The following is a 20,787-nucleotide window of genomic DNA, read 5'->3' as shown; positions in this document are numbered from 1 at the left end:
TCCCTTTCATGCCCTGCCTCCAGTCCACTTACTGATATCTGAACAAGAGTCTCATCGAAATTGCAACAAGCGGTTCTGTGAAAATTGAATTTATTCAGAAGCCATTGCCAGATTTCTGGATTGGGCTGCGCTCAGAGTTTCTTGCCTTGGCAAATCACGCTGTTAAGACACTGATGCCTTTTGCAACCACGTACCTATGTGAGAGTGGATTCTCGGCCCTCACCAGCATGAAAGCTTAATACAGGCACAGACTGTGTGTGAGAAATGATTTAAGACTGAGAATCTCTCCAATACAACCCAGAGTTATGTGCATCCTTTCAAGCACACCCTTCTCATTAACGTGTGGTGAGTTATTCACAATGTTTGATTGAACAAATATGGTTTTATATGTAAGATGGCTAAATAAAGAGAAAATTATTGATGTATTATTATATTATTATTTGTGCCTTGGAAGAGGTCTTTGTCACTTCCCACAAGCTGGGTTGTGACAAAAACTCACACTCATTCTTATGTTTAACTGTATCGTAAAGTGTGTGTGTGTGTGTGTGTGTGTGTGTGTGTGTGTGTGTGTGTGTGTGTGTGTGTGTGTGTGTGTGTGTGTGTGTGTGTGTGTGTGTGTGTGTGTGTGTGTGTGTGTGTGTGTGTGTGTGTGTGTGTGTGTGTGTGTGTGTGTGTGTGTGTGTGTGGCAGGCTTACAATAATGGCAAAAAACAACATTTGAGCGTGCGCTGGTCCTGGTGCTAGAGGGGGTATGCAGCTGCAGGTTGATTGTTTTAAGGGGTACGGGACTATAGAAAGTTTGGGAACCACTGGTATAGTAGAATGCAGTCTGCTTTCTGTATCTTTTGAGATTGATCCTTCCTTTCATAAAATGACACTTCATCAGATGATAGTCTCTGACAGATGGGAATAAGCTTGAAATGCTGTATTTGGGTAGAAAATAAACCCAGTGATTGAATCCCCAAACGGAACCTTCTGAGGTTTGCCTTGAGTTGAACTATGATCTATGTGTTTTCTTAACTGCCTGCCCTCCTTACACTGTTCAGCTTTACCTATCAAATCATAGCTGTACTGTCAGTCCTTTGCACACGTATAATTAAAGCACTTTTCTGGTCGTTTGTCATGAATCAGCAGGGCTGTTTTTCTCTGCTCTCTGTGCCAAGGAAAACATTCCCTCTTTCATTGCCCTTTGCTTGTCTCTCCTCGTTCCTCCTCTTTCAGTTAAACCAAACACGTCTTTGGAGCTTTCTTCTCATATAACTGACTTCTGCATCAGCACCAACGACTTCTTTTTCTTTGCATTTAAATCCTGATCACAAAAGAAGCGCCAGGTCCGTGTTTAGGTTGCCTGGCGACTCCAACGGAATTATTCCGCTGCTCCCCTGCGTTCGCGATATACTCCAGTCTGAGTCTGCCATTGTTGAAGCCGTTTGTGGTGACGTCAAAATGAGTGTGTTGTACAAAACACAAGTAATCAGTGATTGGATCATCTCTAACCAATCAGCGTATCAAAGCCAATGACGCATTTTCAAAACGCCTCATTACCTATGTGTTCTGGCTCTGGCGCAATCCGTCGGTTTCTGGGATCAATCAGAACAGTTACAATGTGTTTGCGTGCTAGAAATCGTCCGGGAGGTACTCTGATCCAGACTCATTGCGGTGTAGAAACGTATGTCCGTGGTCGTGGCGTAGCGTTTGGCTGGAGCAAGGATTTTGAGTAGCCAGGCCTGCGTTTAGGGCGACTTCAATGTATTTTCTCCAGGGTTGCTGCTTCCTGCTGCAGTGTGATGGTGGCTTCCTTTAGTCAGGGCTGGCCTGAGCTCGGATACTTGGGGTCTCTCAGCCAGCTCCCCAGTGGCCTGCCCTGCAGCTGTCGAGCCATGTCAGTTGGCCTGGAGATGAAAGTCTCGCGGCCCTCTCCTTCACGGGGAGTGCCTGACCGCCGTGTCGTCACGGATGCATGTCCATTAGGGCCCAGTGAGTGACAGGCCGGCTCCACAGACAGAGGGGTTCACTGCACACACAGCCCAGGTGCACACACACACACACACACACACACACACACACACACACACACACACACACACACACACACACACACACACACACACACACACACACACACACACACACACACACACACACACACACACACACACACACACACACACACACACACATACACACACACACACACACACCCTGAGGCAGAGAGCTGTGAAACGCATCACACACAATCATGATTTATGACTCAGAAGCCCCCCTGTGCAATTGATGCATCCGTCTAACTGACTAGGCCGTGTCAATTTCAAGCCCTTGGATGGGAGCTTTGTTTCTAGGTCCCTGTTGGCGTACAGTAAAACTTGTTCTCATCCTCAATGATATCGTGCTGTAACGACTGACATTCAATTCAAATGGTACAGCAGCATTGTCGCATCATTTACAGCATCTTTATGGATCACTAGTCTCACAAATAACCTAATCATGCATTGTGAACCATGCTTTGATTCATCCCCAGTTCACATCCTTCCTCTGGCGCTCCACTGGAAATAGCTAGAGATGCAGCATGATCAGCAGCCCAGTGCAGTACAGCTCTCTGTCAGTAAACTGCACTGTCTTCTCATGCTTGAAAGGAACGTCCAAATCCCTACACTAAACATGACATGCCTTCTAGCCTTATATAAACTGAAGTTCCTACCCCCAGAAAGACTACTGTGAGAATGTAATCCCAAGGGTGCGACTGGGTACATAAGCAGGAAACGGCAGTAAATGCATTATTGAGTAAACAATGAATGTAGTGATAACCAGTATTACTGAGAGAGGCCGCGCCACAATGTCTGTACTGCAGGGCGTTTTAGATGTGTTTCAATACATATATAGCTTACTGAGTAATACACTTATTGCTGGTTTTGCTTGTGTACCACTACCACCCTGTCTCTTCAACATGGTTAAAGAGTGTACCACTACCACCCTGTCTCATCAACATGGTTAAAGAGTGTACCACTACCACCCGGTCTCTTCAACATGGTGAAAGAGTGTACCACTACCACCCGGTCTCTTCAACATGGTTAAAGAGTGTACCACTACCACCCTGTCTCTTCAACATGGTTAAAGAGTGTACCACTACCACCCTGTCTTTTCAACATGGTTAAAGAGTGTACCACTACCACCCTGTCTCTTCAACATGGTTAAAGAGTGTGCCACTACCACCCTGTCTCTTCAACATGGTTAAAGAGTGTACCACTACCACCCTGTCTCTTCAACATGGTTAAAGAGTGTACCACTACCACCCTGTCTCTTCAACATGGTTAAAGAGTGTACCACTACCACCCTGTCTCTTCAACATGGTTAAAGAGTGTACCACACCCTGTCTCTTCAACACCACTTCAACATGGTTAAAGAGTGTCTCTTCAACATGGTTAAAGAGTGTACCACTACCACCCTGTCTCTTCAACATGGTTAAAGAGTGTACCACTACCACCCTGTCTCTTCAACATGGTTAAAGAGTGTACCACTACCACCCTGTCTCTTCAACATGGTTATTAAAGAGTGTACCACTACCACCCTGTCCCAACATGGTTAAAGAGTGTCTCTTCAACATGGTTAAAGAGTGTACCACTACCACCCTGTCTCTTCAACATGGTTAAAGAGTGTACCACTACCACCCTGTCTCCGGTCTCTTCAACATGGTTATTAAAGAGTGTACCACTACCACCCTGTCTCTTCAACATGGTTAAAGAGTGACTACCACCCTGTCTCTTCAACATGGTTAAAGAGTGTACCACTACCACCCTGTCTCTTCAACATGGTTAAAGAGTGTACCACTACCACCCTGTCTCTTCAACATGGTTAAAGAGTGTACCACTACCACACGGTCTCTTCAACATGGTTAAAGAGTGTACCACTACCACCCTGTCTCTTCAACATGGTTAAAGAGTGTACCACTACCACCCGGTCTCTTCAACATGGTTATTAAAGAGTGTACCACTACCACCCGATCTCTTCAACATGGTTAAAGAGTGTACCACTACCACCCTGTCTCTTCAACATGGTTAAAGAGTGTACCACTACCACCCTGTCTCTTCAACATGGTTAAAGAGTGTACCACTACCACCCTGTCTCTTCAACATGGTTAAAGAGGGCTCTCTTCTAACTGAGACGCTCTTAATTTGGCTTTTTCAAGTCCAGTAAATACAGGCCTGGTGTTCTGTGATGAAATGGGATAAGTTCCATACTGTATCTGTAATGAAACCACTGCTCCCCGTTTATATTCACATTCCGCTTTACATGAGGACATTTCAACCATGAGAGAGTGGTTATTCATGGTAGGTCTTGGACAGAAAACGTCAATTTCATATGAAACTAGGAAAGGGTGTCTTTCAGTTTTCCCAAACTACAGGGGATGTAATTGTAAGAACCAATTTTATGACTTTTGTTCTATGCCCAATTCATAAATCACAATGTTTGTTCTCTCTTTGGAAGAGTGTTCCCTATCTTTATATTCCATGTTTTCATCTGGCGTGACACTGATTTTCAAGTCCAAGGGATGGTACTTTCTTGCTCACCATGTCACCGCGAATGTCATAGTGTTTGAAAATCACTATTTTTTAAAGGTTTAATCTTTTGATAATGTCATCGGTTAGAACTTTTTATATTTTTTTATACAAAACTTCGAAATGCGCCATTTTCACATGTTTACACTGATATTGTGCCGCCCATTTCCCTTAGTCTGCTGCTCCACTCGGGAGCCCAAATAGGCTGACCACAACGCTCGCATCGCGTGCGCGAGTGTTGCAAAATACATTTAGAAATCAATGTTATTCAATTATTGCGCGCGCCAATGAGCGTCTGCGTTGCCAAGGGCTAAAATAGAAGTTATATTTCTGACGCAGATCTCGCTGCAAGTCCTGCCTCTCCCATCTCCTCATTGGTTTATAGAAGGAGGTACCCACGTGCCATTTCCTCATTTGTTATACCCACGTGGGTGACTGAAAGTCAAACGAGGTCAGTGGCAGTAATGCACCTAATTTATGAAAGTTTCCAATCGCAATATAAAGTCAAGAGAAGAAAAGGCCTGGAAAGAAGAGAGATAAATAGAAACGATTCGGTTGACCGTTTTATGTGTGGATTAATTGTCGGAGTAGGGGACCTTGTGCATTTCAGGTAAAATAACAACTCAATGTTTATATCCCAGGACAAATTATTTAGCAACAACAAGCTAGTTAAATAGGACAAATTAGCTAGCAAGTGCAAGCTAACTAGCTAAATTGCCATAAATGTTTAATGCTTTTCGACCTGTTCCCAAATGAATGTAATTGGTTCAGAGTTTGTTTTGATATTTTAACCCGAGTGTTGTGATCTCGTTTGGTGTAGGGGGACAAAATACATTTATGCACGATGGCGCACGTGCGCAGCCGATTTGGGTTCTGTGTAAGGCACTACATCTCAGTGCTTGAGGCATCACTACAGACACCCTGGTTGCAGGCTGTATCACAACTGGCCGTGATTGGGTGTCCCGTAGTGTGGCGCACAATTGGCCCAGCGTCGTCCGGGTTTGGCCGGTGGAGGCCGTCATTGTAAATAAGAAATTGTTCTTAACTGACTTGCCTAGTTAAATAAAGGTTACATTTTTTAAAATGATATTAAGTAATGAGCAGCCATTCTGACTGCAAAATTCTAACAGTGTACTTAATACATTTAATATATTCTATCGCAAAAATAATAATTTGTTTGTGTTTATGAAGGTCTTAGGTAACAGAATACAAATATATATATTTTAAATAACACAATAGCATTTTCACTAGTTTGTTACTATAGGCTATATGTAAAAACATAAAAAATAGAAACACATTCAAGTGTTAAATGTATTTTATTTGTGGAGATCCTTTGTTACAACTATGAAATAGAAAGCATATGTGTTGGAATGCGGTAACGATTTATTTTTATTAAAAAATATATAATCCCCATCTTCCAAGATGCAAGGTCAGCAAGACTCGCAGTCAAATGATGAAAACATCAGTAGCCTAAACATCATTATAAGCTCCAAGTGTGCTTGATAAAGTGTAAATCAGCACAAAAGCAATAATGGCATTATAATGAATATAAGTGTCACTGACAGCAGTCAAAAATAGTCAATTATTTTCAGCTCGTGCTGTCATGGGTGTGCGTCTTCACACAGTAGCATCAGTTGGAGCATGTCTTTTTAGTGCTTAGGTTCAGGCTTCGGTTTAGGTTCAGGCTTCGGTTTAGGTTCAGGCTTCAAGGTTCATGATGAGGCTCAGAATCTGAAGAATAATCAGATGTCATGAATCATTTCTTCCCCAGCATCTGAGTCGTTTTCATTCAGATTTTGTAGCAATGCTAGCTTAGCATGTGCATCCATTCGTGTTGGTCTTCTTGCCATTGTAAATTACACACGCTCTCACTGTGTACTCCCAGTAGGCCAGAGTAGACTGAGAAGACTGTTTTGGATTTGTTGTACTGATATAGGGTTAGGGCTGTTGTACTGATATAGGGTTAGGGCTGTTGTACTGATATAGGGTTAGGGGTGTTGTACTGATATAGGGTTAGGGCTGTTGTACTGATATAGGGTTAGGGCTGTTGCACTGATATAGGGTTAGGGCTGTTGTACTGATATAGGGTTAGGGCTGTTGTACTGATATAGGGTTAGGGCTGTTGTACTGATATAGGGTTAGGGCTGTTGTACTGATATAGGGTTAGGGCTGTTGTACTTATATAGGGTTAGGGCTGTTGTACTGATATAGGGTTAGGGCTGTTGTACTGATATAGGGTTATGGCTGTTGTACTGATATAGGGTTAGGGCTGTTGTACTGATATAGGGTTAGGGCTGTTGTACTGATATAGGGTTAGGGCTGTTGTACTGATATAGGGTTAGGGCTGTTGTACTAACAGTATTATGCCACGCCGGCAGTTATGAGTCATGACCGCAGTAAAATTCCATGTGACCGCTGGCTGAGTCATGGTATTCTCCTTTTATGCACATGTGGACATGTGTTGTTGATACCCAAATTGATAACGACCATGAGATCGTTAATGGCCTGGTACTCGGGGCTCTAGTGTCCTTCTAACCACTCTGATATCAATGCTAATGCAGTGAAATCACATCAAATGCTTATCATCAAAACATCATGTTTTTAAAACTCACCTCACTGTGATTGATCAATTTGAAGAAAGAAGGTCAACAACAGGTTGAAATTGAGTGGAGAACATGGTCGTTGTTTCAAAGCATAACATAACAAAATGACCAGCGCTTTCTAAGTTGATGATTAATTCAAAAAGGTCATACGCATATTAGAGCTGATGCTTACACATAGGCCCATATATGAGCCAAAGCCCGAAAAAAATACAAAAAACGGAATTAAAATAACGATTGTGCTGTTATCAATACATAGCCTACAGTATATTACGCACGGCAGGAAAATATTTTTTAAAATGATTTAAGTTTTTCTGGTGCCAAATTGTTCTAGCCTAGGGCTGTGGCGGTCATTATGTTGTGTCAGACTGTTATTGTCATGGAGGAGATGGAAATGCACAGTGGTGAGATATTCTGTAGCTAAAGGTAATGTCTCAGCCTATTCATTATGAACATAAATGACAATTTCCGTTTTCTAGGCTATTCAAAATCAAATACAATTTGGGGGCGGCTATCTCTGTAAGACACTCTGCACAGTCAATGAACCAACCACATCGCCTAGGCCTATATGTTCTCTCCCAGACTCATGGGTAGACAGTTTGGAGTGTAGCATAAGGTAACCAGTCCATCCAGTATATATAATAATACAGTCCACACTCAAAGGCCATTACTGTAATTGTTTTAATTTTGTAGAATAGTCTAATGGGGTACATAACGTTTTGAGGTTCTAATTAGAATAGATCAATACAATAGGATGGCCTGTTTTTAATTCACAATTGGTGATGACATAATTATGAATGGTTTGCTTCCCCTCCCCCTTTCTCCCTATCATACTTTACTTCATTTATTTAATCTGTTATATGTGTGAAATTAGTTTCGGTTTAGGTTCAGTTTTGAGGCAATTATTGAGGTGATTATCAACTGGGACAGCGCCTTCAACTGTCGAGAGAAGGAGTGGAGCAGGCCCCACTGTCGGGAGAAGGAGTGGAGCAGGCCCCACTGTCGGGAAAAGGAGTGGAGCAGGCCCCACTGTCGGGAAAAGGAGTGGAGCAGGCCCCACTGCCGGGAGAAGTAGTGGAGCAGGCCCCACTGTCGGGAGAAGGAGTGGAGCAGGCCCCACTGTCGGGAGAAGGAGTGGAGCAGGCCCCACTGTCGGGAAAAGGAGTGGAGCAGGCCCCACTGTCGGGAGAAGGAGTGGAGCAGGCCCCACTGCCGGGAGAAGTAGTGGAGCAGGCCCCACTGTCGGGAGAAGGAGTGGAGCAGGCCCCACTGTAAAAAAATTACATGCCCTCCTAAAAGTAATTATAACACCAGTTCTGTTTGTGATATTAAGATTCTAACAACGACAGTGTGTTATATAGGGTTATTTAGGAAAAGTCAAGGGACTGAGGGGGGCATGATTTAAATGGCAGAGTATTTAAAAAAATATATATGAGCAGTCCAAATGACTGCTTTAGCAGTTTTAGTGTTATCCTTCACAACCTTGTCAACTCCTCATGAGAGATTCGGGGAATAGTTTTCTTCTTTTTCCCCTTAGTATGAGTGAATTAATTAAATATTTGCTGACTGTAATGGTATCAGCAGTACTTCTACAGAGTGAAAGAAAGGAGTTAGACTGTTGTCACTGGCCCCAAAACAGTTCCAGACGACAACAAAATGTCTGTGTGAAGTCATTACAGTCAATTTGGGACACCAGCAGTGTCAACTACTGCCCGTTCCATGATCTCGCCATCACGGTTGACAACTCCATTGTGTCCTCCTCCCAGACCGCTAAGAACCTTGGCGTGATCCTGGACAACACCCTGTCGTTCTCAACTAACATCAAGGCGGTGGCCCGTTCCTGTAGGTTCATGCTCTACAACATCCGCAGAGTACGACCCTGCCTCACACAGGAAGCGGCGCAGGTCCTAATCCAGGCACTTGTCATCTCCCGTCTGGATTACTGCAACTCGCTGTTGGCTGGGCTCCCTGCCTGTGCCATTAAACCCCTACAACTCATCCAGAACGCCGCAGCCCGTCTGGTGTTCAACCTTCCCAAGTTCTCTCACGTCACCCCGCTCCTCCGCTCTCTCCACTGGCTTCCAGTTGAAGCTCGCATCCGCTACAAGACCATGGTGCTTGCCTACGGAGCTGTGAGGGGAACGGCACCTCAGTACCTCCATGCTCTGATCAGGCCCTACACCCAAACAAGGGCACTGCGTTCATCCACCTCTGGCCTGCTCACCTCCGTACCACTGAGGAAGTACAGTTCCCGCTCAGCCCAGTCAAAACTGTTCGCTGCTCTGGCCCCCCAATGGTGGAACAAACTCCCTCACGACGCCAGGACAGCGGAGTCAATCACCACCTTCCGGAGACACCTGAAACCCCACCTCTTTAAGGAATACCTAGGATAGGATAAAGTAATCCTTCTACCCCCCCCTTAAAAGATTTAGATGCACTATTGTAAAGTGGCTGTTCCACTGGATGTCATAAGGTGAATGCACCAATTTGTAAGTCGCTCTGGATAAGAGCGTCTGCTAAATGACTTAAATGTAAATGTAAACTACTGACAGGGCAAATCACCTTTTCCCATAAACACCCCCCTTGACCCGGGGTGTTGTGTGTGTACATGTGCATTTCAAAGTTAATCTCTTCTGCTGGTGTTAGTGTTGGCCCTCTGGCGTGCCGTGTCCGTGTGTGACCACACACTCCTCCAGGCCCATCTGCAGCTCTTTTATTTACATACCATGGTGCTACTCCCCATGCCAAGCTGACCCGGGCTCCGAACCCCAGACTCCCCACTGGCTGGAAGGAAGACAGTACATGGGCCTCAGGTTTCACTCCACTTCATCTCAAAGGAAAACATTGGGAGCCTCAACTCTTCATTCTCATGCGTTAGATCATGCATGTTGGCGTTCCTGTCAGCCATTAGGACGTAGCTTGTTGGAGCCTAGAGGGCCAGGAGAAGAGAGCAGGCCCAGATATGATGGAGAGAGAACAATCTGGCTCTTATCTGTGCTGATACGTGTCTGATGTCGGTGTTATCTGCCTTGTCTCCTGATAAGAGTGGCGTGAGTAAAGCCCCAGGCACGGGGCAGCAGGTGTGGGCAGGCAGTGAGACACTACAGTACAGCAGCGTACACATTCCTCTGGAGAGGCTGAAGTGTGTGAAAGGTCTGGATCAGTAGGATACTGCTTAGGGCAGGAGGGGAGCCTTTTCCCCTTGTCCCCTTGCTAAGTCAGCTAAGTAATTGCTCAGTTGTTTAAATAATGTTTTTCCCCTTTTATGAAAGGGCATTTGTACTCTTTTTTTGTGTTGCTGGTTGTTTGGTTACTTGATTGTGTGAGAAGCTGGTTGTCTGTGTCTGGATCCTCTTGTGTACTAGAGGTGGTCCTGGTTTCCGTGTAGGCTGTGTAATGAGTTGTGAATGGAACAGGAGGAACTCCCTGCTTCTCAGGCATTACTCTAATCATCAGAGGAAGAGCTGGGAACGAGGGGAAAATAGTGCAGAAAAAAGGGAGAGGGAGCAGAGAGAGGTGGAGGGAGACAGAGAGAACGAAGAGAGAGGGCGGAGTAGAGTCGGTGAGATGGAGGAACATTTCTCCCTCCTCTGGGAGGGGGCTCACACAATGGCCTAAGAATCCCGCTCTTTGGAACAATGGTCTTGGGAAAGGAAGTGTAGAAGAGGTCCAGCTCAAGTCCCTGCTTTTGTTTCTGAGAGGTCCCCCCCTCCGTGTCACAGCCAGATTGCAACGAAACACCCCCGAGGTCACTCACACACTCCTACACCTCCGGTTCCTAGTCACACAGCCAGTGCTTCCTCATGGTGCCTCCAGTAAAACTCTGTCCCACTCTGATCACCCCCAAACACCACCCCCAGGAGGTGGAGGTGATGGGGCAAACCGGACAACTGCCCCACAAGACGAGGTACATTCCTCCCCGGAGAAAAACAACACAGAAACAAAGTGGACCGCCAGAGGCCTGGGAGGTGAACTGAGATGGTCTTGTCTCTGCCTTGCCGAGTGTGAGTGTGTGAACAGTCATGGACACAAGATGGAGAGAGGAAATTTGGCTTGGTTTGTTAGCACTTTAGGAAAATACTCAGCCACACCACCAATCTCTTACCCCTGATGTGTTCTTAACCTTGTGTTCTTAACGGCCAGACAGTTTGGACTCCTCTGTGTAGCTGCGTATACTGAAGTAATATGGGGTAATCTGGCATGGAGATTTCTGAGGGGCAATGACCATATATATATTTTGTAATGCTTGTTTGCCACAGGAGGAAGCACTCGGCCTTCACTTTCTCCTCCCTACTCTCTCTCTGACAGCACTTCCCCTTATAGTTTAAGTGCGAGAGTTCAGAAACTGTGGCTCTGATTGCTGAGGGATTTTCCCGCTCTTTGGCTAGGAGGCAGGTGTTCAGACAGGATGTGGATGTTTAGGAGTGAGCAGCAGCACAAGGGGCCTCAAGACACAGAAGTGAGAGTACTGCTTCCTATGATGTAACCAGGCAGGTGCAGCTACGCAGGTGTCAACTGCACCAGGAACAGGTAGGTGTTGATAGATGGGTGAGCCTCCTGCGGTCAAAATGCTATAAAGGTCCATATCTAGCTCCAGAGAGGGCTAGCCACCAGGCAAACTGAGGACCTAACTTTACCCAGCGGACTTAGCAGTGTGTGATGACTTTTCTCCACATGTAACTGTTGATTTGAGGAATGTAAACAGATAAAACCAATCTGTGTTGAAATCTGTGTCTGTGGTTCACTCTGGCAGCGCTGCCTCTAGACGTGGGGAATAGCCACTCTGACGCCTCACAGAGCTGTTTAAAAACGACAGGGATCTGGGAACTGGCCAGGGGAACGGCCTCCTTTGTGTGCGACCCTGTCATTGTCCCAGAGCTCAGATAAGGCAACAAAAAAAATACCCCAGCACTGCGATATGACTTCCTGTCCCCATTTACTCAGCAGATAAGGCCCTATTCCCACTACGAGATATGAAGGAGAGACTGAGGAGCGGGGTGGCGAAAGATCATTTTATTTTTCCATTCACATTACATCCTTGCTTTACTCTACCTTTTGTTGTGGCTGGCAATGCAAAAATGTTTGGTCCTCAGCTCAAGTTTACCGTAAATATCACAGTAGCCACAAGCCAGTAAGCAAAACTATTCAACAGTGACAAACTTTTATTCTTAATGATATTACACTATTGAATAATGCAACCAAACCATATTACTCTCTTGAATAATGCAACAATTCACAAGCATGCATGTGCAAAGGGTAGGAAGCAGGAGTTTTTACTCACCAACCTAACAACACAGTGTTGTCAAAGACATAGTAACTTAGTTGTAGTCCAGATCTGGTTACCTATAGCTACAAACATAGTTATGTTTTTGGGTTATTAATTATGAACTTATTTCCGGATATCTTCTAAACTACCCACAATGCACTATTCCGCAATGTCATATGGAGAGAGTTCGTATGCTAGCTTGGTATGGCCAACGTTAGCATCCTCATGCTCTTCACAGACTTTGTGGCTGTGTTATCTAGTAGGAACCTGTTAGCACGGCTTGAAGGGTCCTTTAAAGCTATCAGGGTTTCTTTATTGCAACTTAAAGCTTGAATCTCGGGCATTGAGTCAAATGGCAGGGAATATGGCATGATGGGACTGCTGACGTTTTTCACAGAGCAGTTTTTGACAAGGCCTACTTTTGAAAGCTCTTTCTTCTGTAACAGAGCTGTTCCTGTCTCACATTTTGGATGGATAATGGTGGCCTGGTCTCTGTTCTACACCACAATGAGTGCAGAAGGAAAATTATGACCTGAACTTTTGTATGTTCATTGCCTAGACCTACGTGCAGTCATTTGAGCCCCAGAAACAAAATGGATTTTTGAGGCGTTGCCTGCTCTTTTATGGAAGAACATATAATCATAGTTTTGATACTCACAGTGGTTGTCTAATTTTAGTCTGATATTTTACAACAGATTCTGTTTCTGCCAGTCGCACCAGAGACACAGGCTGCGACTTGAATCCATGAACTTGTTCCAAGACAGAATTCTCAAAGGTGCAGACTCAAGCAAAATCTCCCCTTTGCCCAGCATTCTTGCGGTACCAAATCTATGGTACGTTATACTTTCAGCTTTAATGTAAAAAAGATATGGAGTCCTCAAAAGGTTGTAACTGAACAGGCGGCGCTTTCCTCCCTCTCCATAAACTACATTAAAGCAGATGAAAGCTTCAATGGGCAATTTGCTGCAATATTCAGCATTAGAAACTGGTTCCTGTAGTGAAGACAAGGCCAGGCAGCCTATCCTGTCAGTCACATGCGGGTTTGATGTCAGTGTGTGCTGGTTACACGGCCAGCAAAGTGTTCAGATTTTTTTCTTCGAAGAGGGGTTTGTGTTCCCATGACTTGACTGCGACACGCAATGTTTGATACATCTAATTAATTATGGAATTGAGGTCATAATCAAAGAGCCACAGAGATCCCCAAGGGGAAACTGGCTGTGTAGCAGAGATCTGGAATAGAAGCTCACTTCAAAGCACTTGTTTTGGGGCTGTTGAGGCTACCTTGGCCTTGCTCGCCTCCTGCTCAGACATAATGAGCAGTAGTAAGACGGGCTGTCGCCATGTCTCCACACCGTGGGTGTATCCAGTGTCTGGGACTTCTTTCCCACTCGGTTCTGTGTTACCCCCCTGTGGCCTGCCCTTCGACCTCGCTGAACTCATAGCAAACAGTGACCCTCACAGCGGCTGACCCACCTTCAGACGCCATTGGAGACCAGAACACAAGTGCAGACTCTATCTTATGACCAGCTGACATGGATGGAGCTCTGCCTCACAGACCTCCATTACTGTTTCATCAGATGACAAATGCTTAGTGTCTGACATTAAACTGTATATCTACCGCTGGTGGTGGTGATTCATAGTCTCAATGACCTTGCTGTGAAATGAGTGACTATTTTCAGGTCAGGGACGATGACTGTGGCATCACACTGACATGCTGATTGAACGCAGGGCATAAGCTGCATGACTCTACAAAGCACAAACCTTGTTTGGAATTCACAGAATTGATAAGAATGTGCTCCTTATCACATGCAACTGGTGAGTCTGTGCTTATGTTTGGAGAAATTGTATGAAAGATGTCAAAGAGAGCTGGGGTGTAAGCAGGGCCAGTGAGATACACAAGGGAACAACCCCGTCATTGGTTGATCACGTCTTGGGAGGGCATAGTGACTGTAGTAAGTTGGCACATTTCCAATGAGCATTTACCCCAGTGTTTTTCCCAAAAGGCACAGACTTTTCTCTTTCCATCTACTGGGGCAGCACCCGTGTCTCACTTGGCCATGACAAAGCAACAGTCTTCTTGAATGATGCAGAGGTTGTTGCCCGTCACAAGTTTTTAGTGTCACAGTCCTGATGGAAACAGAATAACTAGAGGTTACGTTAACACTGGCGACTCCCGATGTTGGGCTAACTCTAGATGGAAAAGCACCATATGAGTCCCTGTGGTATCCAGTGACATTTTTCTTCTAAAGCCACACTAGGATGATGGAGAGGCATCTCTATCAGAAGATCAAAAGACACAACAAGGTCTCCTCCCCCCTGTTCTCTGAACAGTGTATTGTCTCCTGACCTGGCCACAGAGGTCAGCCTGGGGTCAGAGGCTAATGAACTGCTTCTAGAGACGGAGAGAAAGGGACAGCTCTATCAGGGACAGTTTGTTTGGGATCGCCACCAGGTTTTTGAGGCCTGGTGGGTGAGCTAGCTGGAGTCTCCACTCCACTGTCTGTCGCTCTCTCCTTAAACCCTGAACCATGACCCCATAGCCCTCTAATTAAAAAACAATATATTTAACCTTTATTTAACTAGGCAAGTCAGTTAAGAACAAATTCTTATTTACAATGATGGCCTACCAAAAGGCAAAAGGCCTCCTGTGTGGACGGGGGCCTGAGATTAAAAATAAAAATAAATACAATATAAATATAGGACAAAACACACATCACGACAAGAGAAACACCAAAACACTACATAAAGGGAGACCTAAGACAACAACATAGCAAGGCCGCAACACATGACAACACAGCATGGTAGCAACACAACATGACAACAACATGGTAGCAACTTATCAGGGTGAGTATCTAGACCAGGATCTCTTAGTCTTGTGGCCTGCAGGTCTTCAGCCTTTCCAGAACCAGATGCTCTATAATCTTTTAGAATGACTGAGTTGGTTCCCACAGATAATCTTGTTGAACCTGGAGATGGTTTGAGCTCTCAAGCAAACACATGATCATGAGTGAACTAATACTAGATATGTAAAACAATGCTCAACCTCCAGATTTTGCACAACCAAAAAGCAAGCCAATCCAGTATACTACTTTAAACCATGAACTGAAGATGCACCTTGAAGACACTTCCCTCCAGGCTTAAGTGAATAGTTTCTAGGTTAACCAGTAGCACAGTGTTTGTTCTAAAAATATCCTGAACGTATGTTGATTTATTTTCTGTCTTGTGTTTTTGCAGAGTTGTTGGGCTCCACGAAGAGACTGAACGTCAACTACCAGGATGGAGATGGGTAAGTGTGTGATGATGATAACACTGTCCTAAAGAAGTGACTGACAACCTCTGTAAAAAATAAAATAATAATACAATTTTAAAAAATAAATAAAAGATGGGCTACCAATAAGCTGCTCTTTCTGTATCTGTAAAACAGTAGTTCTAATGTATAGCTTCTACATACTAGTGCTAGGATTTTAAAGCTCAATGCGTCTTGTCTTGGCTTGTGATAAACACCCTGCGTTAGTTTGCCTTGGGTTGAATCATGGCCTTCTGCTAAGTCAGCCAAAGCAGACTAACTGGTAATTGTGTCTGGAGGAGAAGCGAAGGTGTCACTGCTGAAAACGCTCATTTAATTGTTGTTTCTACTACTGCTTCTTGCCCAAAAGCAGACACAACTCAGTCTACTAACCCCCCAGTTACCCTGTCTGCCAGTGGAAATGCTGACTGTAAAAATCTCTCTCTCGCTTATTAGCATAGGTCTAGTTTCTCCTCATCTATTTTTCTCTTTGTAGAGGGACTTGGATCCCATATGAAAGTTCTCACTTTTTCCCTTTTCACAGGGTGATGTGTTTTCACCGCAGATATTTCTGTCGGCTGCTAGAGCCATACTAATTTTCACAATTGCTCTCAGTAGCTGATAGAGCAGCACATTGATGACATTGGTGAGATCCTTTGGTGCAGCATGGCTTTTTTAAAGAGTAGCTCAGCTCCCTGTAGAATATGAACTAGTCAAAAAGTAGATCATGCAAACTCTAGCAAAGTCTACAGTTAGACTGTCTGAGTTCAGATTGAGTCCGATAGGCTTAGCACACCCGAGATATCCAAATATAACTACCTCTTATAGCGCTCCCACATCCATCCAAACAGCCTTCCCCCTCTACAGACACTACTGGTGCCCCCTCACTCAGCCTAAATAAACAGAGTAACACAAGTGGAGAGAAGAGCCAAGACAACAGTGGGAGACCTTTAGATAAGCCGTGCCTCTGAGATGGCTGTAAAACGGTCCAGAGAGCAGGACATTGGCGCACCATATATCAGAGCCCAGGCCCCCCCCCAGGCCCCAGGCTCTGGCCATGGTTTACTGCTTGTTATGAATCTTCTCCAACCCCCTCCTCTCTCTTTGTCAGCTCTCAGAGGCAGAATTCAGAGGCAGAGCCTGAGGGATCAGGGGTGGGGTTTGTCTGACGTAGTGGGCGGGACTGTGACCGATTTAGATGGGAGTGTTTACAAAAGCTGCCACACAACTCAATGCAATGATGACAGCGTCCGCGTCCAGGAATTATATACTAGTTCACCAGAGAGGAAAAACATGGCTGGAAACAGAGTTGAAGGCTTGATGATGATACATTACATGACCAAAAGTATGTGGACACCTGCACATTGAACATTTCATTCCAAATTCATGGACATTAATGTGGAGTTGGTCCCCCCCTTTGCTGCTATAACAGCCACTAGATGTTGGAACATTGCTGCGGGAACATGCTTCCATTCAGCCAAAAGAGCGTTAGTGAGGTCGGACACTAATGTTGGGCGATTAGGTCTGGCTCGCAGTCAACGTTCCAATTCATCCTAAAGGTGTTCAGTGGAGTTGAAGTCAGGGCTCTGTGCAGGCCAGTCAAGTTCTTCCACACCGATCTTGACAAACCATTTCTATATGGACCTCGCTTTGTGTATGGGGCGGGGCCATTGTCATACGGATCAGGAAAGGGCCTTCCCCAAACTGTTGCTCCAAAGTTGGAAGCACAGAATTGTCTAGAATGTCATTTTATGCTGTAGCGTTAAGAATTCCCTTCACTGGAACTAAGGGGCCTAGCACGAATCATGACCAACAGCCCCAGACCATTATTCCTCTTCCACCAATTTTTCAGTTGGGCAGGTAGCATTCTCCTGGCATCCGCCAAACACAGATTCATCTGTCATAGTCGTACTGCGAGCTGGTGAAGCGTGATTCATCACTCCAGAGAACGCGTTTCCACTACTCCAGAGTCCAATGGCGGTGAGCTTTACACCACAGCCGATGCTTGGCATTGCGTTTGGTGATCTTAGACTTGTTTGCGGCTGCTCAGCCATGAAGCTTTCCGACGAACAGTTATTGTACTGACATTGCTTCCAGAGGCAGTTTGGAACTCTGTAGTGAGTTTTGCTACCGAGGACAGGCAATTTTTACACACTACGGGCTTCAGCACTTGGCGGACCTGTTCTGTGAGCTTGTGTGACCTGCCTCTTCGTAGCTGAGTTGTTTTGCTCCTAGACGTTTCCACTTCACAGTAACAGTGCTTACAGTTGACCGGGGCAGCTCTAGCAGGGCAGAACGGACTTGTTGGTAAGGTGGCATCCTATGACGGTGCCACGTTGAAAGTCACTGAGCTCATCAGTAAGGCCATTCTAGTGCCAATGTTTGTCTATGTAGATTGCATGGCTGTGTGCTCGATTTTATACACCTGTCAGCAAAGGGTGTGGTTGAAATAGCCGAATCCACTAATTTGAAGGTTTCCACATACTTTTGTATATACTATATAGTGTATGTGGGGCTCAACATTAGCATGTCGGAAGAGTGTTAATTTGTGTCTTGCTGTGTGTTCCTCAGGCTGCGTGTGTGTGTGTGTGTGTGTGTGTGTGTGTGTGTGTGTGTGTGTGTGTGTGTGTGTGTGTGTGTGTGTGTGTGTGTGTGTGTGTGTGTGTGTGTGTGTGTGTGTGTGTGTGTGTGTGTGTGTGTGTGTGTGTGTGTGTGTGCTGCTCGGTTGTAATGGCCCCCATGGGGACATGGAATTTCAAGTGGTGGGAAAGGTCTTTCATTATTCATCAGTGCTGTTGGCACTGCTCTGCTTTTCTCTCTAGCGTTAAACACAGACTATACTACTGCAGGAACCCGACCCCTCATCTTATCACTACAGCTCAGTCTCATATCCTATAGCTTAGTCTAGCGCTCCATTAGTAGGCCATACGCGATCATGTTGAAGCACAGCACACAGCAATTATGTTTACAACAGTAATCACTCATGTATATTGTGGGCTGATTGTTTTTCTAGAACACTTTGTTGTTGGGCAATCATGGAAAGTGTTCAGTCTGTCTTGGCAGTAGTGAGGGGGGATATGACTGGGCTCTTTAGTATGTAGTACTATGAATGTTGTTCAGGTGAAGACCTGTATGAGAGGATGATGAAAGGGTCTTACTCATCCCTTACTGTAGGCGTGGACATGGTTGATATACACTCAGTGGCCAGTTTATTAGGTTCACACATCTAGTACCGGGTTGGACTCCCCTTTACCTCCAGAACACCTTGAATTCTTCAGGGAATATAATCATTGCTCAGTTGGTATCAAGGGACCTAACGTGTGCCAGGAAAACATTCCCCACACCATTACACCTCCCCCTCCACCCTGTACCATTGACACCAGGCAGGGTGGGGCCATGGACCCATACTGTTTATGCTAGATCCGGACTCTGTCATCAGCATGACGCAATAGGAACCGGGATTCGTCGGACCAGGCAATGTTTTGTGTTGGTGAAGGCGTGCCCACTGGAGCCGCGTCATCTTGTTTTTAGCTGATAGAAGTAGAGCCCTCTGTGGTCGTCTGCTGCAATAGCCCATCAGTGACAAGGACCGACGAGTTGTGCGTTCCGAGATGCTGTTCTACACACCACTGTTGTACTGCGCCGCTATAAGCCTGTTGGCACAATTCTTTCCATTTTCGTCCCACTGCTGCTGACTGGGTGTTTTTTGTTTGTCTCACCATTCTCTGTAAACCCTAGACACTGTTGTGTGTGAAAAGCCCAGGAGGGTGGCAGTTTCTGAGAGACTGGAACTGATGTGCCTGGTACCACCGATCATACCACACTCAGTGGCTTAGGTCCCTTTTACCCATTCTAACGTTTAATCGAGCAGTAACTCAATTCCTTGGTGCCCATCTGCCTGCTTTATAAAGTCATCCACGGCCACGTGACTCACTGTCTGTAGGAGAGGGGTGGTGTACCTAATAAACTGTCCAACTGGTCAGCTCACGCAACTGTTATTAAGATGTGTGTGTGAGGCTGTGAGAGTGTGCCTGGCGCCCATTCATCCCATTTCCGTAGACTATTTGCCCTCTCTCCGTGTATGTGCTAGCATGCATGAGAGAAAGAGATTGTGTGTGTGTGTGTGTGTGTGTGTGTGTGTGTGTGTGTGTGTGTGTGTGTGTGTGTGTGTGTGTGTGTGTGTGTGTGTGTGTGTGTGTGTGTGTGTGTGTGTGTGTGTGTGTGTGTGTGTGTGTGTGTGTGTGTGTGTGTGTGTGTGTCAGAGAAAGGCATGCTGAACAAACACTGGTGCTGTAGTATATTAAAGGGTCTCTTTTCTGCAACCCTGTGAGACAAATTAGTATTTGAGTCTCCATTAACTTTTCCAGCTTTTGGTCTGTGTTTGGGGTGCAGTTTCCATGGAGAGCAGCACTGGAATGGCCTGGGCTGAATGGCTGTGCCTGTCTGTGGGGGACTGGTTGGATCCCTGGCCTGTGTGTCCACAGAGGGCAGTACTGCCAGGACCCGTCAACACACCCCTGTCATCTGAAGCAATGGAGGGAAAGAACCAACCCTGGCAGGAGAGGACTATACACTACTAACTCTCCCTCTGAGAGCTGGACAGAAAGCCTGCTCTGTTTCCAAACTACCATAGAAGCTGATATCCATGCATGTTAGAAGTGTATGTCAACACGTGTGTGTGTGTGTGTGTGTTTTTGAAAGACTGTATATTTAAGAGAATGAAACAGTGTGTCTGAACCTGCGCTCATAACAACTCCCTGTAAATGTTTTCATTCAGACGGCTTGTACTGTCATATAAAATCCATTGACTTATAAAGGAACATAGGAAAGATACCAAAGGCTTCCAAAAAAGACCTCACCATTGAAATGTATCTAAAAGTGATGTCTTAGTTCCCGTGTTTCCGAGCCATTTCATTGGCTCTACTACTATACTACACAGAGCTATAGGGCCCACCTGCATTGATGCTGAGCCTCGATGACCAAGGCCAGGCCACTCTGTTTGCTGAAACGATTAGCACACAGCCCAGATTGGAAGGAAGTTATTAGCCTCTAACCTCTCAGTCAGTCAGCCAGCCAGCCAGT

The 20,787-nt window shown here is 45.4% G+C and overlaps 1 protein-coding gene across 1 annotated transcript in view; it reads left to right on the top strand.

The window, feature by feature from the left end:
• Positions 1-20,787, top strand: part of LOC124015614 (caskin-2-like) — a 94,907-nt gene that overhangs the window by 23,178 nt on the left and 50,942 nt on the right. The window contains 1 exon segment of the mRNA XM_046330971.1: positions 15,654-15,705. Within this exon segment, the coding sequence (XP_046186927.1) occupies positions 15,654-15,705 (52 nt within the window).

The sequence above is a fragment of the Oncorhynchus gorbuscha genome, linkage group LG26, assembly GCF_021184085.1.
Source record: "Oncorhynchus gorbuscha isolate QuinsamMale2020 ecotype Even-year linkage group LG26, OgorEven_v1.0, whole genome shotgun sequence".
Lineage (NCBI taxonomy): Eukaryota > Metazoa > Chordata > Actinopteri > Salmoniformes > Salmonidae > Oncorhynchus > Oncorhynchus gorbuscha.
The sequence above is the reverse complement of the archived record's forward strand: the minus strand, read 5'-3'. Positions and strand labels throughout refer to the sequence as shown.